General features: G+C 43.7%; 1 protein-coding gene across 1 annotated transcript in view; it reads left to right on the top strand.

The window, feature by feature from the left end:
• The window catches only part of pappa2 (pappalysin 2), a 565,518-nt gene that overhangs the window by 200,735 nt on the left and 347,657 nt on the right, over positions 1-17,126 (top strand). The window contains exons 3-4 of the mRNA XM_067990736.1: positions 3,094-3,239; positions 13,792-14,085. Coding sequence (XP_067846837.1) covers positions 3,094-3,239; positions 13,792-14,085 — 440 coding nt within the window. The remainder of the gene's footprint in view (positions 1-3,093; positions 3,240-13,791; positions 14,086-17,126) is intronic.

Genomic DNA, 17,126 nt, shown 5'->3' with positions numbered 1-17,126 from the left:
CTTTAAACTAATTAGCAGTGTTTCTGAGAGGTGTGATAAAGTTCTCTATAAATGCTAAGCTTTTCCCCATTACGTCGGGTTAATGTTGAAATCATCTCCCCGGTGCAAACTCTTTTCTATCGATACATAATTACACGGGAGGCAAGTGGTAGGTTGCTAAGAAACCGGATTTCATCTAGTCAGGGCTTGGCACCAGAATTCCACCTGCCAGCTTGGGAAAGAAGTTCTTCCCAGAGAATTAGATGGTCTGAACCCCTGGCGCTTTAAGCAAATACAGGGCAAGAAGGACAAGCACCATCCATTCCCTTTTATCCTTTATTAATATATTGGACATCAGTGGAAGTGGCAGAACGGAGGTACCTCCTGAGCTGAGAGAGCCGCCAGCACATTGCACAATAATCCACTAGGATCGGAGCTATGAAGCGAAAATAACCAGCTGCATGTTTGACCCATCGATTTAAAGAATAACCCACTTCTCAAAGGTCGTGCCTGTAGAAAGTTATTTTATTTATATACTCATTCCCAGTTATCCCTCCCTCCCTTTCCAGAATGTGGAGATGCCGGTGATGGACTGGGGTTAACAATTGTAAACAATTTTACAACACCAAGTTATAGTCCAACGATTTTATTTTTAATCCCACAAGCTTTCGGGGGCTTTCCTCCTTCCTCAGGCGGTGTGGATAAGACAATTTCGAATCCTTTGCATTTTAAGATCACAGAACAAAGCCTGGTGATTACTGCCCGTCGCCAAGGCAATCACAGTGAGCAGACAGAAAGGTGTCACCTAAAAGGCCACTGAATATACAAACCCCCCCCAAAAAAAAAGAGAGAGCGAGATAAGGAAGACAGTCAATGACCCGTTATATTAAAAACAGATAACATTTGTTCGCTGGTGGGGTTACGTGTCGTGTGACATGAACCCAAGATCCCGGTTGAGGCCGTCCTCATGGGTGCGGAACTTGGCTATTAATTTCTGCTCGACGATTTTGCGTTGTCGTGTGTCTCGAAGGCCTTTCCAGAAAGCATTGACTCCTTGTTAGGATTCAGCTGCCAAGCACGTTCTGGTACTTTTCATCCAAGTGCCCAAAATGCAGGCTATTTTACCATGAGGGGCATCAAAGCCAAGCCCAATCCCGTCGTCACCCGTCAGCCACGCACATTGCAGTCGGGGTCACTGAGGAACGATCAAGAGTAGGAGTTCTGACCAAATTTCAAATTCGAACCCAGGAGTGCTGAAGCCAAGTGTCGTTCGTCAACCACCTCCTTGGCTGAGATCGGTTAACAGCACAAGGTCGAACCTGGGACATTGCAGATCTGTGTGGCTCAGCCACTTAATGGGTAAACACGCTGAGTTTCCAGCGGAGTTTGGACGATCCATTCATGTAGCCAGGCCTTGAGTTTGATGATGAGGTGTGCCAACTTGTTCTCCGTGCCTAGCTAGCAGGTAGCCAATGGCCACATGACTAAGCATCTAAGCGAGCCATCGGAAATGGTCCAGGTACATAAAACTGTGATGTTTTTCCGACACGCAAAAGTAATTAAGAAAAGCTCCAAAATATTGATTCAATCTTCCAACCCACATGAGCACCTCTGTCTAGTTTCATTCAGGAGACCGATTTCATGTGACCGATTATGTCCTTGACCATCTATTTATTTGGGTCAGTTCTAGTTACCCACAACTCTGTGTCGAAAGGGGGCCATTTCTCTAATTTATAGCCTCACTTGGTCCATGTTGACTTTGCATTTGTGTTCGCTCGTTCTTTGCTCACAGTGCACGTTAAATCCGCTGGGATTGAATTTCCGTGAGGATTCCACTGATCCACGGAAACGGCAGAGGAATGGCGTAAGTGGCGTTCCTGGCGATTCCGCAGATCTTCTGCCGCAGTTGCTCACGGTGGATGATGAGGGAAACCCCCACAGAAATTCAACCCCTCTGGTTATTTATGCCTCACAAAGACCTGCATCATGTCCCCTCTCATTCTGTGAAAACACATCCAGTTCACGGAGTTTAATTTAGATAAATGGAGTTTAATTTAGATAAATGTGAGGTGATGCATTTTGGTAGATCGAATCGGGCCAGGACCTACTCCGTTAATGGTAGGGCGTTGGGGAGAGTTATAGAACAAAGAGATCTAGGAGTACAGGTTCATAGCTCCTTGAAAGTGGAGTCACAGGTGGATAGGGTGGTGAAGAAGGCATTCGGCATGCTTGGTTTCATTGGTCAGAACATTGAATGCAGGAGTTGGGATGTCTTGTTGAAGTTGTCCAGGGCATTGGTGAGGCCACACTTGGAATACTGTGTACAGTTCTGGTCACTCTATTATAGAAAGGATATTATTAAACTAGAAAGAGTGCAGAAAAGATTTACTAGGATGCTACCGGGACTTGATGGTTTGACTTATAGGGTGAGGTTGGATAGGCTGAGACTTTTTTCCCTGGAGAGTAGGAGGTTTCGGGGTGATCTTATAGAAGTCTATAAAATAATGAGGGGCATAGATAAGGTCGATAGTCAAAATCTTTTCCCAAAGGTAGGGGAGTCTATAACGAGGGGACATAGATTTATGGTGAGAGGGGAGAGATACAAAAGGGTCCAGAGGGGCAATTTTTTTACTCAAAGGGTGGTGAGTGTCTGGAACGAGCTGCCAGAGGCAGTAGTAGAGGCGGGTAAAATTTTGTCTTTTAAAAAGCATTTGGACAGTTACATGGGTAAGATGGGTATAGAGGGATATGGGCCAAGTGCAGGAAATTGGGACTAGCTTAGTGGTATAAACTGGGCGACATGGACATGTTGGGCCGAAGGGCCTGTTTCCATGTTGTAACTTCTATGATTCTATGATAATCTCCGTTCATAACTCAAAGAGCCTCGACTCCAAGAATTATCTCCGTCACTCTTTTCTCCTGAGTGTGTCAGTATCCTTTAGGAGTTCCAAAGACACCAGCAGTCTTTCTAATGAATTTTTACAAGGTTGGAGTAATCTGTTTTGGTTTTATAATCCAGTCTTCAGTGCTTGGAGGCTGATGACCATTGTTGGAGAATGAATCGTGTTGTCTGAACTTGGCTAAATTTTCGGCCTCTTCTCTTTTATTGTTTAGGGCCTACATGAGTGTGAAGGAACTGAAGGAGACACTGCTGATGAATGGCTCTATGTACCTGAATGTCTATTTTGCTAACTCGGTGCGGGAGGAGCTGGCGGGAGCTGCCACCTGGCCCTGGGATAAAGAAGCCCTGAGTTACTTGGGTAAGTGCCATGAAGGGAGCTCCAGTCAAAAGGTGCTGTCAATTTGTTGGACAGCGTATGTACGGTGCACACATCTGTACACATCAATCTCACTACTAAAGTGAATAGAACCACCTCCTTCTGTGTTCAGCTGACACATTAGCATGTGATCTGTGGATAGGCCGAAGCCTCCGACTTTGATAGGATTATTGGAGTCTCAGGAATATTAAGGAATCAATCAATTTGGATGAGGGAACCAAATGTAATATTTCCAAGTTTGCTGATGACACAAAACTAGGTGGGATTGTGAGTTGTGAGGAGGATGCAAAGAGGCTTCAAGGCGATTTAGACCAGTTGAGTGAGTGGGTAAATACATGGCAGATGCAGTATAATGTGGATAAATGTGAAGTTATCCACTTCGGAAAACAGAAAGGCAGAGTATTATTTAAATGGTGATAGATTGGGAAATGTTGATGTACAAAGGGACCTGGGTGTCCTTGTACACAAGTCACTGAAAGCAAACATGCAGGTGCAGCAAGCAGTTAAGAAGGCAAATGGTATGTTGGCCTTCATTGCAAGAGGATTTGAATACAGGAGCAAGGATGTCTTACTGCAGTTATACAGGACCTTGGTAAGACCACACCTGGAGTATTGTGTGCAGTTTTGGTCTCCTTACCTAAGAAAGGATATACTTGCCATAGAGGGAGTGCAGTGAAGGTTCACCAGACTGATCTCTGGGATGGCAGGACTGTCATATGAGGAGAGATTGGGTCGACTCGGCCTGTATTCACTCGAGTTTAGAAGAATGAGAGGGGATCTCATTGAATCATATAAAATTCTGACAGGTCTAGACAGACTGGATGCAGGAGGATGTTTCCCCTGGCTGGGGGGGTCCAGAACGAGGGGTCACAGTCTCAGGATATGGGGTAGGACATTTAGGACTGAGATGAGGAGAAATTTCTTCACTCAGAGGGTGGTGAACCTGTGGAATTCTCTACCACAGAAGGTTGTGGAGGCCAAGTCACTGAATATATTTAAGAAGGAGCTAGATAGATTTCTGGACACAAAAGGCGTCAAGGGGTATGGGGAGAGAGCGGGAATATAGTATTGGTTTAGAGGATCAGCCGTGACCATGTTGAATGGCGGAGCAGGCTCAAAGGGCCGAATGGCCTGCTCCTGCTCCTATTTTCTATGAACCCGCTCGGCATTTAAGCGATTTTAGGAACCCCCAACACACCGGCTCCGTCACCCAAAAATCGGCCCCAAATAGTCTGCAGAAGGATATAGATAGATTAAGTATTGTGTACAGTTTTGGTCTCCTTCCCTAAGGAAGGATATACTTGCCTTAAAGGCGGTGCAACAAAGGTTCACTAGATTGATTCCTGGGATGAGAGGTTTGCCCTTTCAGGAGAGATTGAGTAGAATGGGCCTATACTCTCTGGAGTTTAGAAGAATGAGAGGTGATCCCATTGAAACATATAAGGCAAGTATATCCTTCCTTAGGTAAGGAGACCAAAACTGTATACAGTACTCCAGGTGTGGTCTCACCAAAGCCCTGTACAATTGAAGCAAGACTTCCTTACTCTTGTACTCCAAACCCCTTGCAATAAACGCCAACATGCCATTTGCTTTCCGAATTGCTTCTTGTACCTGCATGCTAACTTTCTGTGTTTCTATGAGGACACCCAAATCCCTCTGAATACCAACATTTAATAGTTTCTCACCATTTAAAAAAATATTCTGTTTTTCTATTCTTCCTACCAAAGTGAAGATTCTGAGGGGGCTTGACAGGGTAGATGCTGAGAGGCTGTTTCCCTTGGCTGGAGAGTCTAGAACTAGGGGGCATAATCTCAGGATAAAGAGTCGGACTGAGTTGAGGAGGAACTTCTTCTCTCTTATGGTTATAAATTTTTGGAATTCTCTATCCCAGAGGGCGGTGGATACTCAGTTGTTGAGTATAATCAAGGCTGCGATTGATAGGTTTTTGGACTCTAGGGGAATCAAGGGATATGGAGATCAGGCGGGAAAGTTGAGGTCGAAGATCAGCCATGATCTTATTGAATGGCGGAGCAGGCTCGGGGGGCCGTATGGCCTACTCCTGCTCCTGTTTCTTATGTTCTTATGTTAATCCCTATTCATAGATAGAAGTCAGTCTGCCAAGGATTTCCCAAAAAAGCAGCCAGTGATGGTTGATGTCTCCATCGAGTAAATGGTTAATTCTGTCTTGCATTGTGCTTCTCTCACAGTATTCCATCTGACTGTTCGCAAACCCGATATATTATTCAACCCTGAGCTGAGCTTCTGACCCTCTGACCCTCTCCATCATAAAGACCGCCTGCTTCCACCTCCGTAACATTGCCTGTCTCCCGCCCTGCCTCAGTCAATCTGCCGCTGAAACTCTCATTCGTGCCTTTGTTACCGCCAGACTCAACTATTCCAATATTCTCCTGGCTGGCCTCCCATCCTCCACTCTCTGTAAACTTCCGCTTATCCAAAATTCTGCTGCCTATATTCTATCCCAAGTCCCTTTCACCCATCACTGACCTGCATTGGCTCCCGGTCTGGCAAAGGCTTGATTTTAAAATTCTCATTGTTGGGACTCCCTATCATTTACCTAGATATTGAACAGAGAAAAGATACACTCTGGATCATAGGGGACGCAAGGACTGCTTATGGCCAATGACACTGAATCTGACCTAATGTTAAAACTCACATAATTAGGCCGGTAATAGATGTATAGAAGAGAGGCCACTCCTTCTTGGTTATCACAGAATGATAGACAGTTGTGGAACTGAATCCCCAAAGCGCCAGTAATAATTACTGAACAGACTTCAGTTTAAAAAAAAAAGGAATTTGACCTGCTCAGTTACTGTCAATTAGTGGCTCTGATGCCGTCCCCTACATGGAATAAACACCCCTAATGTTATAAAACAGCGAATCCTCTGACTCATCTGAGCAACTCCGCAGGAGAACAGAAAAACAGTTCATTTACAGGAATATGTTCAAGCACAGCCACTGAGTCAGTAATGCGGAGAACACCAGATGTGTGTGAAAATACAGCAGGCGGATGCACTTCACTGCTCCTTTCAGCTGACGGGTCCTCCCTCTGCAGCCCACACTGTTTTTCCTTGGTTTTGGGTGAAGGAGTCTGTGGTATGGAAATCATTAACAAATTCTTAGGAACAGCTTTGCTAACTTCAGAGGGAAATCTTTCAAAGGTTACGCAAAAGCTAGGCTGCAATCAGATTTTTAAAAAATGTAAATTACCATAGGAGTATTACATGAACAATTGGAAACGACTAAAGAACCTTGTCCTGGGTTAACAGCAGCACAGGCTCATCACCCAGATCCAAATTTCCGTTTAGCTAAACTATCTACCTATCGATCTATTTATAACCATAAAAAACATTTTGAAGTCATATATTCTGTCCTTAATTTTATGTAATATTTTGATTTTAGTATTACTTCTAGTTAATTAGCCAAACTTGTAGCAATTCAAGAAGTTGCATTGATTGGAGCCTAGGGCTTTTCTCTGCATTACACGGTGAGCTGTTGGGAGATGCATTACTGGAATGCAACAGTGCCACCATTGGTGGCTTGATATAATTACAACGTGACAAGTTTACATAGGCAGTTTACATTATAATGTGAACATAGGACTTTATAATAGAATGTAGACAGACATGAAATTTTTTATATATTGTGGAAATGTATTCATTATATATATAAAATTAAAAAACTTGTTACCTCTCCACAAACCTTAATTTCTGTTGTCACAAATTTTGGTAATAATTTTATGACAACATTGTAGAAAGTACCCTGTCACACTTTTTTGATGAATTACTCAAGAATTTCCTGTCATTTTTTTCTAGTAATTGAAATTTCTAATGTCCAAAATAAGGTTTAAAATAAAATGAAAAACACATTTCACAATAGCATGATTAAATTTTTCAGTTGAAATCTTTTTGGGTCTTTTAATGCCTTTGTTAAAGTTTTTACTTGATAACCTCAGCCTCTACCAAAGCCTGGGTTTGGGGTTGATACTTTTGCCCAGAGTGGTGACATTGTTAGCTGAATTCAGTCTGAGTCTGTGCTGTGTGTACAACTTCCTGGGATGGATCAGTCGTATTTAGGCTAACCCAATGATAGAATGCTTCTCTCAGTCTTCAACAAAATCCATCAGGCTGAGGTGCCCCCTTTCCCAGGGCTGTCGGGCCCATGCCCTCACTGCTGACAAGACAACAGGGTTGCACCAGTGCATCAAACCCCACATTCCACCCCACCCCAGTTCTGCCAAAGCTTGGGTTTCTCCTCAGCTCACTTCTGCCCTTTCATGGTGATGTCAGACAAAAGGATTCCCCTCATGCTGCCAAATCCCAGTAGCAGTTCTATCAAAGCACATGACCACCCCATTGCAACTAAACTCCACTGCCCTTACCCTGTACTCCTAAATACCAGACATCAATCCCCAACTGTACCATCTCAGCCTTAAAAATAGTTAGGGTTAAAATTGATATGCATAGGTAAAGGAATGTATACACAAAGTGAAGGCCACTCATTTACAATTATCACAGAATAATGAACAATGTCTGGGAATTTAATTCTTCAAAGTACTTGTAAAAATCCAGAACCAGGGGGGAGATGGAGAATTTTTTTTAATGCAAAGACTTGTTATGATCTGGAATGCACTGCCTGCAAGGATAGTGGAAGCAAATTAAATAGTAGCTTTCAAAAGGGAATTGGATAAATACTTGAAAAAGAAAAATTTGCAGGTCCATGGGGAAAGAGCAGGGAAGTGGGACTAAGGAGATAGCTCTTTCTGTGAGCCGGCACAGGTATGGTGGGCTGAATGGCCTCCTTTTGTGCTGTATGATTCTCTGAATAGTGGCACAGCAGGTCAACAGAGTTCCTACTTGAAAAGATTACAGACTGGTAACTGGAAAATGTAGTTCCTATATTTAGCGAGGATGGCAGAGCCGCGAATGGAACTGTAGACCCATCGCCCTGGTCTCAATAGTCAGAATAAAATGGAATCGATGCTCAGAAGCAAAATGTGCTGCACATCTAAATGTATCTCTACAAAATGACTTGAAAGATGATTGACAACATGGCTTCAGAAAAGTTAGGTCTTGCCTGACCAGCCTCAAGACATTTTTGATTGACACCCACAATTGACGGGGAAGGCCATAGAACGTCACGCCAGTTGACATTGTAAATGTTTCCCTCTCCTCAGGTACTGTCCCCCTCCCTTTCAAAACTGCCATCATCAACTCCCCCCCCCTCAAAAAATACCCTCAAACCCTCTGTCCTTGCAAACTACGACCAATTTCCAACCACCCTTTCCTCTCCAAAGTCCTTGAACGTGTTGTTGCCTCCCAAATCCGTGTAGGATTGCATGCTGAAGGCTGAGAAGCGGCCAGGTCATTGAAGGACCATGCCCAATGCTGCGAGGATGTTAGGGCGTATTGAGACAAACTCGATGAACTAGCTGGTCTTTACCTGTCCGTTCTTTGTATGTTCATCAAGGCGGGTGGGCCCGCTCATAAATACAGGGGCACTCAGGTTCCGTGGGGTACCCCGGTCTCTCCTCGGAGTTATGACTGGAATCTGGGAGAAACCCTACAGAATGTCAGGGCCAGGCTATCTACTTAATGCGTCCTCTGTCACCCTCGCAGTCTCCAGATCTCAAACACCCGATATTCCACAACACCAGCCTGTACTGTAAGCAGATACTGGCTCCATCATTTATCAAGACTGCTCTCTGCTTGCCTCATTACCAACATAGCAATGTCCCACTTACAAACACTGCTTCCTCTATTATCAACACAGTGCCTCCTGCTTTCAAATACCAATCCCTTTGCAATTAATGAGCTCTGTCATGTTCTCAAGTACTGGCTCCTCCATCAACACAGCCTGTCCCAATCCCAAATACCAGCTCCTCCAATAACACAGCCTATCCCATTCCCAAATACCAGCTCCTCCAATAACACAGCCTATCCCATTCCCAAATACCAGCTCCTCCATCAACACAGCCTGTCCCAATCCCAAATACCAGCTCCTCCAATAACACAGCCTATCCCATTCCCAAATACCAGCTCCTCCAATAACACAGCCTATCCCATTCCCAAATACCAGCTCCTCCAATAACACAGACTATCCCATTCCCAAATACCAGCTCCTCTATCAACACAGCTTGTCCCAATCCCAAATACCAGCTCCTCCAATAACACAGCCTGTCCCAATTCCAAATACCAGCTCCTCCAATAACACAGCCTATCCCATTCCCAAATACCAGCTCCTCCAATAACACAGCCTGTCCTGCTCTTTATTTGCCAGATACTCCATCACCGACACAGTGTATCTTGCTTTAAATATGTTTTTTCCTTATCTTGCCCACCTTTAAGCATGCACATGCTTTACAATGGATATTGAACTTAATTGGAGACAGATGCTGGCCAGAGAGTGCACAGATATGTCTGACGTGTACCAGATGTGTATGAATTATTAACTATTATTTAAGATTTTCAGTGTGTTGTATTATGCCCACTTTGCAAAACACTCAGCTCAGTACGATGGTGCAAATCTGTTGCACATTAGCCCCAGTGCATGATGGGTTGAATTAGCACTAGTATCATAAGCGTGGGAATTATGTTTTGTCCACGATTTTGCTCCCTCCCCATTTAATGTCTGTGTAAGAATTAACTGTGTGTGCGATTCATCATCTGGCTGAGGAAGGGAACATGTTACTAACCAGAGAGGTGGAAACTATTCTCTCACCTCTGACCCCACCCTTCCTCTCACCCCATTCCCCTCCTTTTTGTGTTGATACTACTGTGGTCATTGTTCCTCTGAACACTTCTTTCTTCTTCCTTCTAAACTCCAAATACGCTGTCTGACACACTGTCCCTCCTCGCTGTGTTGAAATCAAGACTTTGCACTTTATTTCCTGGGCACCTCGTTACCTTCTCAGTCTTCCCTTCCTCCTATAATCTACGAGCTTTTAAAACCCAATCACTACTTTATTTACCTGATCTTTTCTCGTGCTCTTCTCAACCTTGAGACGTCCTGCAGTCTAGTTCATCAGCAAGATTTCTCAATTAAAAGAAAAAGCCAAAGGGGCAGGGCAAGCTGCCACTCAAACTTCTCGATCCTCTGAATAGGAAATGCTAACAGCTGCAAAGAGAACCATTCTCTCCTGTTAACAAAGCTAAGAAACCATTTTCATTCATCTTTGGCTGAGGCTCGTGCCTTAATGTTAAGTAGAATGTAAATGTAACAAAAGGAAATCGAGTGGGGGAGGAATTGAAGGACTTTGTTTAGTTTAGTGAGACAATAAAGAAGTGCTCATTCCTAATAAAGTTTGTTATTGGCAGCCATGTAACCAATAAACCTCACATTTCCAGTCTGTCCAAGAACTGTGCCTTCATAAGGAACACTCTCACTGCGTTCCCGCCAGCTCAGCTAATCACTTTCTTTTCTGTTCCACATATAAAAGCAAGGTGAACCGTTTCAGTGTTTTGCTTTAAGAACTTGTGAATAGTGATCTTACCCTTGCCTTCCGGACAGGACCGTTCCAGAATTTCTACAGTGATGCAAATGTTCTTTTATTGAGTACAGATAGTTTCATCGTGCAACAGGCCAGCACGGTTCACTGGCCAATCCAGCTCAGGTCTCTCTTCATCTATCAGTCTCTCTCAATTAGCTCGATGGCTAGTTTTATTACTTTAACGTCTAAAAACACAAATGTTTTGATGTGAAGACCGCAGGTTTGATAACTGGTGGCATTGTGGGTTGGCATCAGGTTTAGATGCTTATGTTCCCGTGAAGGGAATGACAGTGGGGGGGGGGGGGGAAGGGGGCGGTGCGGGGGCGATTAAGGGGGAAAGAGAGCGCAATTGTGCTGTAAAGGTGAGCAAATGGGAGGGAAGGATTGTGTTGGCAAGGACCAACAAGAGGGGGACAGTTGGTGAAAATTGAAAATATGGTGATATGGTGTGCTTTAAAAGGGGACAAATAGATCTGCTGCTGTAAAGGTAGGTAAGGGGATGAGGCTGTAAAGGAGTTTAAAGGGTTTATTTTCAACAGATAAATTTGACATGAAAGCATTACCTGGTGAGCTAAAATCGAAGCAGTCAGCCTACGTCAAATCACTATCAGGTAAACAGGCAGATTAAAGTAATCAGATTGCTGGAGATTCTCAGGCTGAGCTGGAGTCTGACTGAGGTCCCAAAGGTCAAAATACTAACATTCTGCCCCATCCAGGCTTCTTCCAGTGGACTGCTCCCCTAGAAACAATTCCCAGTTGGATAGTTTGGGAGAAGGGCGAGATTTCTAGCAATGCCTTTTTCCAGCACTCATACCCCTGATGTGGGACTGAAGCTGACTTCTGAGGCTGTTGATACCGACATAACAAGGATGGTTACTGGAAGCGGCGATCTGAAGGAGCCTCAGCTTTCAGATAGACCACGCATCATTTCTGTTCATGGAACAGGTGGAGAATGGGACTAGGCTGGTGAATGTAATATTTGGGAAAAGGTGTGTTGACATGTTTGAATATATTGAGGTAGTTTATAACATACCACAATTCAAGTACTTGCAGTTACAAGGCTTGGTTCTGGGTTGAGTACATGGGGAGGGAATCTGACTGGAAGTCTTCTTTCATTAAGAGATTCGTTCATCACGCGTACAATATTTGAATCAATAAAGAAAGAAAGAACTTGTATTTCGATAGCGACTTTCAGGGCCTCAGGGCATCCCAAAGGGCTTTACGGCCAATGAAATATTTTGAAGTGTAGTCACTGTTGTAATGTAGGGAAACCCAGCAACCAATTTGTACACAGCAAGGTCCCAGAAACAACAGAGATAAATAATCAAATTATCTATTTTAGGTATTGGTTGAGGGATAAATATTGGCCAGGACACTAGAAGACATCTCTTGCTCATCTTTGAATAGTGCCATGGGATCTTTTACGTCTACTTGAGAGGGCAGACAGGGCCTTGGTTAATGTCTCATCTGAAAGACAGCACCTCCAACAGTACAGGACTCCCTCAGTAGTGCACTGAAGTGTCAGCCTAGATTATGTGCTGGAACCTTCTCATTCAGAGGTGAGAGTGCTACCACTGAGCCAAGGCTGACACTTAGGGTTGTCTCTCTGGCTCTGTAACAACAGTGCTGGAAGCGGGACCTGGGGATCCCTCTGCCGAACTACAACCCACAGACCATATGGCTGAATGTGTAAGTGGGCTCCTACAGTGCCAGTATGAAGATAATAAAGTTCAAAATTTGACATGGAGCATATTTAACCCCTGACTAGATGGTGAAGGTTGGTGGTGGTGGAGGGTGTTGGAGATGTGACAGTCAAGGGAGCAGCATCACTATATGTACTGTGACATTGCCCAAAGAACCTCTTTGTGCTCTAACGTTATGGCCTTTATCTCATAAGGAAGGGGAAATCTCTTCGCCCGAGTTCCAGTTCTCTCTGCTTTCTGATGTACAGTTGCCTGACCTTCAACAATCATTGGTTGATCTTGGCAACAAGACTGACAATGAAACATCTAATTGTACTTGAACTCCAAATAGCAGCCATCAACATGGCACTTAGAAGATTCTGTGAGGACCGCATTAACTGTGAACTGTTGGTATTAAGTGTTTGGTTAAGGCCGATCTGTTCTATAACAATGGAATGTAAGTGATGTTTTGTCTCTACCTCAGTATCCACCCCGAGGTGCCCATGGTTAGGAAAAGGCCAATGGCTGTTGAAATTTTCATTCTGATCTTTGAAGTTTTATTTTCCTTTGATGGGTATATTCTAGTCTGGTTTTGTGTTCCCTTTTACCAGGAGGCAAGATGATGAATTATATGACTTATCTTCTGTTTTGGGTTTGAGGGTTGTCAGTCCTTGCTGTGTTTGTCTGTACACTGTGAAACTTCAATGTACAGGTTATTATGGGCACACACATTGCACCTTATGTGTGTTTTCCCCTCTTTCATTTGCTCTTCTCTCCTGAAGGTAGTGATTCTGGGCACCGGTATCCCTCAGGTAACTGGCCCCAGTGGCCATTCTTCATGCGCGAGCCTCAACGGTCAGTGTCAATGGGCTTCAGACCATGGGCAGGCATTGCAGTTGAAACCTGTCCTCATCGGAGGTCCGTACATAGATTATTTCAGCATTAAGAACGCTAGCTAGTTTTTTTTTCTCTGTCCCTAGCACGGTGCACAATTTTAGCGCTCTCACCCGCCACCATCCCAGCTGAATCTGGTAAACAAGCAGAGGTCAAGAATTAAACCTGGGATCTTCCTGCTCTGTCTGACTTAGTACCACATCACACAGTGCACTGAGCTATTGGTGGACACTCGACAGCAAAGGGAAGCTTTCTTCCCACCTGTCTGGGGTTGCATTTTGATCCAAGTAGTAGAACTGAGAGGATTGTGTTCCAGTATTACCACTCCATTTCCTGCCCATTTAATTTCCAGAAATTGGGATTCTCAAGTTAGAAGATGTGCCCACATGGGGCAGGAGTTCAACCATTGAGACTTCCAGACTTGATTGATATGGTTTGTATTTATTTACAGGTGGGGTAGTTCTGAGTCCATCCTACTATGGGAGACCTGGCCACACCAACACCATGATCCATGAGCTTGGTCATATTCTGGGCTTATACCATGTCTTTAAAGGAGTGAGTGAGAAGGAGTCATGTGATGACCCGTGCAGGGAGACTGTCCCATCGATGGAAACCGGGGACTTGTGTGCTGACACGGCGCCAACTCCTAAAAGCAAAGTCTGTCGGGATCCTGATCCAGTAAACGATACGTGCGGACCAATGCAATACTACGGCACACCATTCGACAACTACATGAGCTACACAGGTATGTGCCCTAATCCTGCAGGACTCTGTATTGTACAGTGGAGCCAGGCAGAAGATTGATAGTGCAGTGGGCGATATAATCTCCTGTCATCTCTGCCACTTGTGCTTAAATCATAGGAGCACAGGAATGTACAGGATCTAAAAAAAGGGCCATTGTGATCCACCAGGCTAGTACTACAGATTAAAATAATCCTCTCTCCATTCGGGTGGGATGAAAGTCTCTCTCTCTCGCTTTGGGGGGAGGAGCAGAAATCAGATGGTGTTATAACAATCTCCTTTCGTACTTTTAACTTGTGTTTAAATCCAACAGTGACAGATTGGATTTATGGCCTAACGGGATCAGGAGAGTTTTAGCACTGAGCCAAGTAAAGAACGATAGCCTCAAGATTTGTAGAAAAAAAATTCTTCCTCGCCCCCCCTCCCGCCCCCCCAACCAAAAAAAATAAAATAAAATAAATTTGCGAGTGTTTCTTCCCCACTCTCTCTTGTGCTGGGAATACTATTACATGTGAATGAAGAAGGGAAAAGCAGAACATTGAACAGCAGGCCAAGGCTGGGAATAAGGCCAAAGTCAATGGTGGTTCCTCACCATGTGTTGCAATCTGCAGCTACACACACACACAGACCAGTCCTGACCGTTGAAAGTGCTGGTGTGCGCAATAGCTGTGCACTGGAGCCTCTCAGCTCCATTTAGTATGCTGGTGCCAGGATGCAGCCATTGTGACGTGCTGCCTGTGGCTGCGACCTCAAACTGTGTGTTAAAGTCACTACCTGGCCTTTCAAAATATCACTTGGCATTCAAAGATTTACAGACGATTTAAGACTGTCCAGTTTTTCTTCCACCATTGCATGCGTTTTAGGGCAATGACATATTATTAGCCCACCAAGAGATTGCTTTACTCTGAAAAATGACAAGAACAATTACACCCTCTTTAAGGGCACATTAAACATTCCTTCACTGATAGTTGGTTGTGACGGTGCCAACACCACACAGGCACGTCATCCAAGAGATCGCCATTATAGGATTAATGGGGTTTCTGCTCTGATTCTGTGAGGAGGTGGTGACTTTCATGATTTGGTTCTGGATCTGATACATTTAGACTTGTTGGGTTGGAACTAGGTCCAAGTGTGGGAAACAAGGCTACTTTGCTCATTCCCATATTCAACAGGGTACCTCCAAGGAAAATAGCCAGCTACTATTAATCTGGTGAACTTTTGTTACAGTTCTCACTATATTACACAGCAGGATCGTATAACGACTTTGGGCAGGATTAAGTGGGAGGCAGAGCTAGAAAATAAAACAGGGGAAGAAAAATATGGAGATTGAAGGAAATATCTTACTAACAGAAAGAAAGAGAAAGAGACCAAAATGGGCAATTAAGTAGGTTGGATGTATATTGAAAGATACAACAACAGCAAGAACAACAACAACAACAACAACTTGCATTTATATAGCGCCTTTAACATCCCAAAATGCTTCACAGGAGCATCACCAGACAAAATTTGACACCGAGTCAGATAAAGAGATATTAGGACAGGCGACCAAAAGAATTGGTAAAGACTTTTACAGCTTCCATTGAGGCCCATTGAAAGGGTATCTGCGGACTGTTATGGGTTTTCGGTTCGCTTGACTTTGCCTTTTTTAAGTCCCTTACTTCCTTGAGATTCGATTTCCAGAAAAAAACAGGTTTAATTTGGGATGGTTTCCTCCATATTTACCCTATTTTAGGGCCCAATTTCTCTCCCACCCTGATTTTCTCCCAGTTTTGGAAATATTTCTAAAAATGGAACCTGAAAAGCATCGGGGGAAAATAAACATGTTTTTAAGTCAATAATAAAACTGACTTTACCGATACTTTAAACATACAGGTTGGTCTCAGTGCTCATCTAGAAAACACAGAGAATATAAGGATTTAGATCATGGGTTCCAACACAGCCAGAATTCCTTTAGGAGGTAGCTAAACTAGTTGATGAGAGGCCTATCCAGTTGATGTAATTTACTGGGATCTTCAGAAAGCATTGGATCAAGTCCTACATACATGACAAAGGTTAAGATTCATAGAATTGATGGCAATTTAGTTGGATTGAACACTGTCTTGGCAACGAGAAGCAGAAGATGATGCTAAATGGAAAAAGTTCTGTCATAGACAGTGGCTTGAATAGTTCTGTAGTGTTTGTTCTGAGCCACTGCTGCTCGTGCAGTTTATTAATGATCAGGGAGAGTATTTCTTGAAGTATAACATTTGTTGCCGATGTCAGTTTATATGGCCAGGTGATAGTTTTAAAGGAGATAAGCAGGATTCCAAAGGTCTCTGGCCCAAGTAAGCAGATGGGCTGATGGATGGCCTATGGATTTTAATGTACTGTTTGCAGATTTGGAGAAGGAAACAGCTAATGTTTTAGTATGTAAAACAGTACATTTATCGACAGTGTTATTTCTCAGGAATTAATGATTTTGTTTTCAATGTCACATCACAAAATTGGTTCCTCAGGAGGATGCCATCTTTACTGATTGGCCACTGTGACAATGGATGGCACCCGTAAACCTGCTGCCACATATATTAGTAATGTAAGGAATCTTACAACACCAGGTTATAGTCCAACTGTTTTATTTAAAAATCACAAGCTTTCGGAGGCTTTCTCCTTCGTCAGGTGAGCGAGTGACGAAGGAGAAAGCCTCCGAAAGCTTGTGATTTTTAAATAAAACAGTTGGACTATAACCTGGTGTTGTAAGATTCCTTACATTTGTCAACCCCAGTCCATCACCGGCATCTCCACATCACATATATTAGTACACTGCGAAATGGGAAATTTACATGTACGGTCTATCCCGTGGTCCACTGGTATTTTCATTTTAATCAGCTTTGTGTGTGTGTGTGTGTTTGTGTGTGTGTGTGTGTTTGTGTACACTGTGTGTACTGTCTGTGCTGTGCGTTCCTCCACCGGTCTTGATAGTGGAGGATGTTAGTAGCTGGTACAGTACAGCGGCCTGTATTGCATTCAACGTACTGGTGATCAGAGTACGTGTTATCTGTAACATCA

Source organism: Heptranchias perlo, chromosome 9, assembly GCF_035084215.1.
Source record: "Heptranchias perlo isolate sHepPer1 chromosome 9, sHepPer1.hap1, whole genome shotgun sequence".
Lineage (NCBI taxonomy): Eukaryota > Metazoa > Chordata > Chondrichthyes > Hexanchiformes > Hexanchidae > Heptranchias > Heptranchias perlo.
The sequence above is the reverse complement of the archived record's forward strand: the minus strand, read 5'-3'. Positions and strand labels throughout refer to the sequence as shown.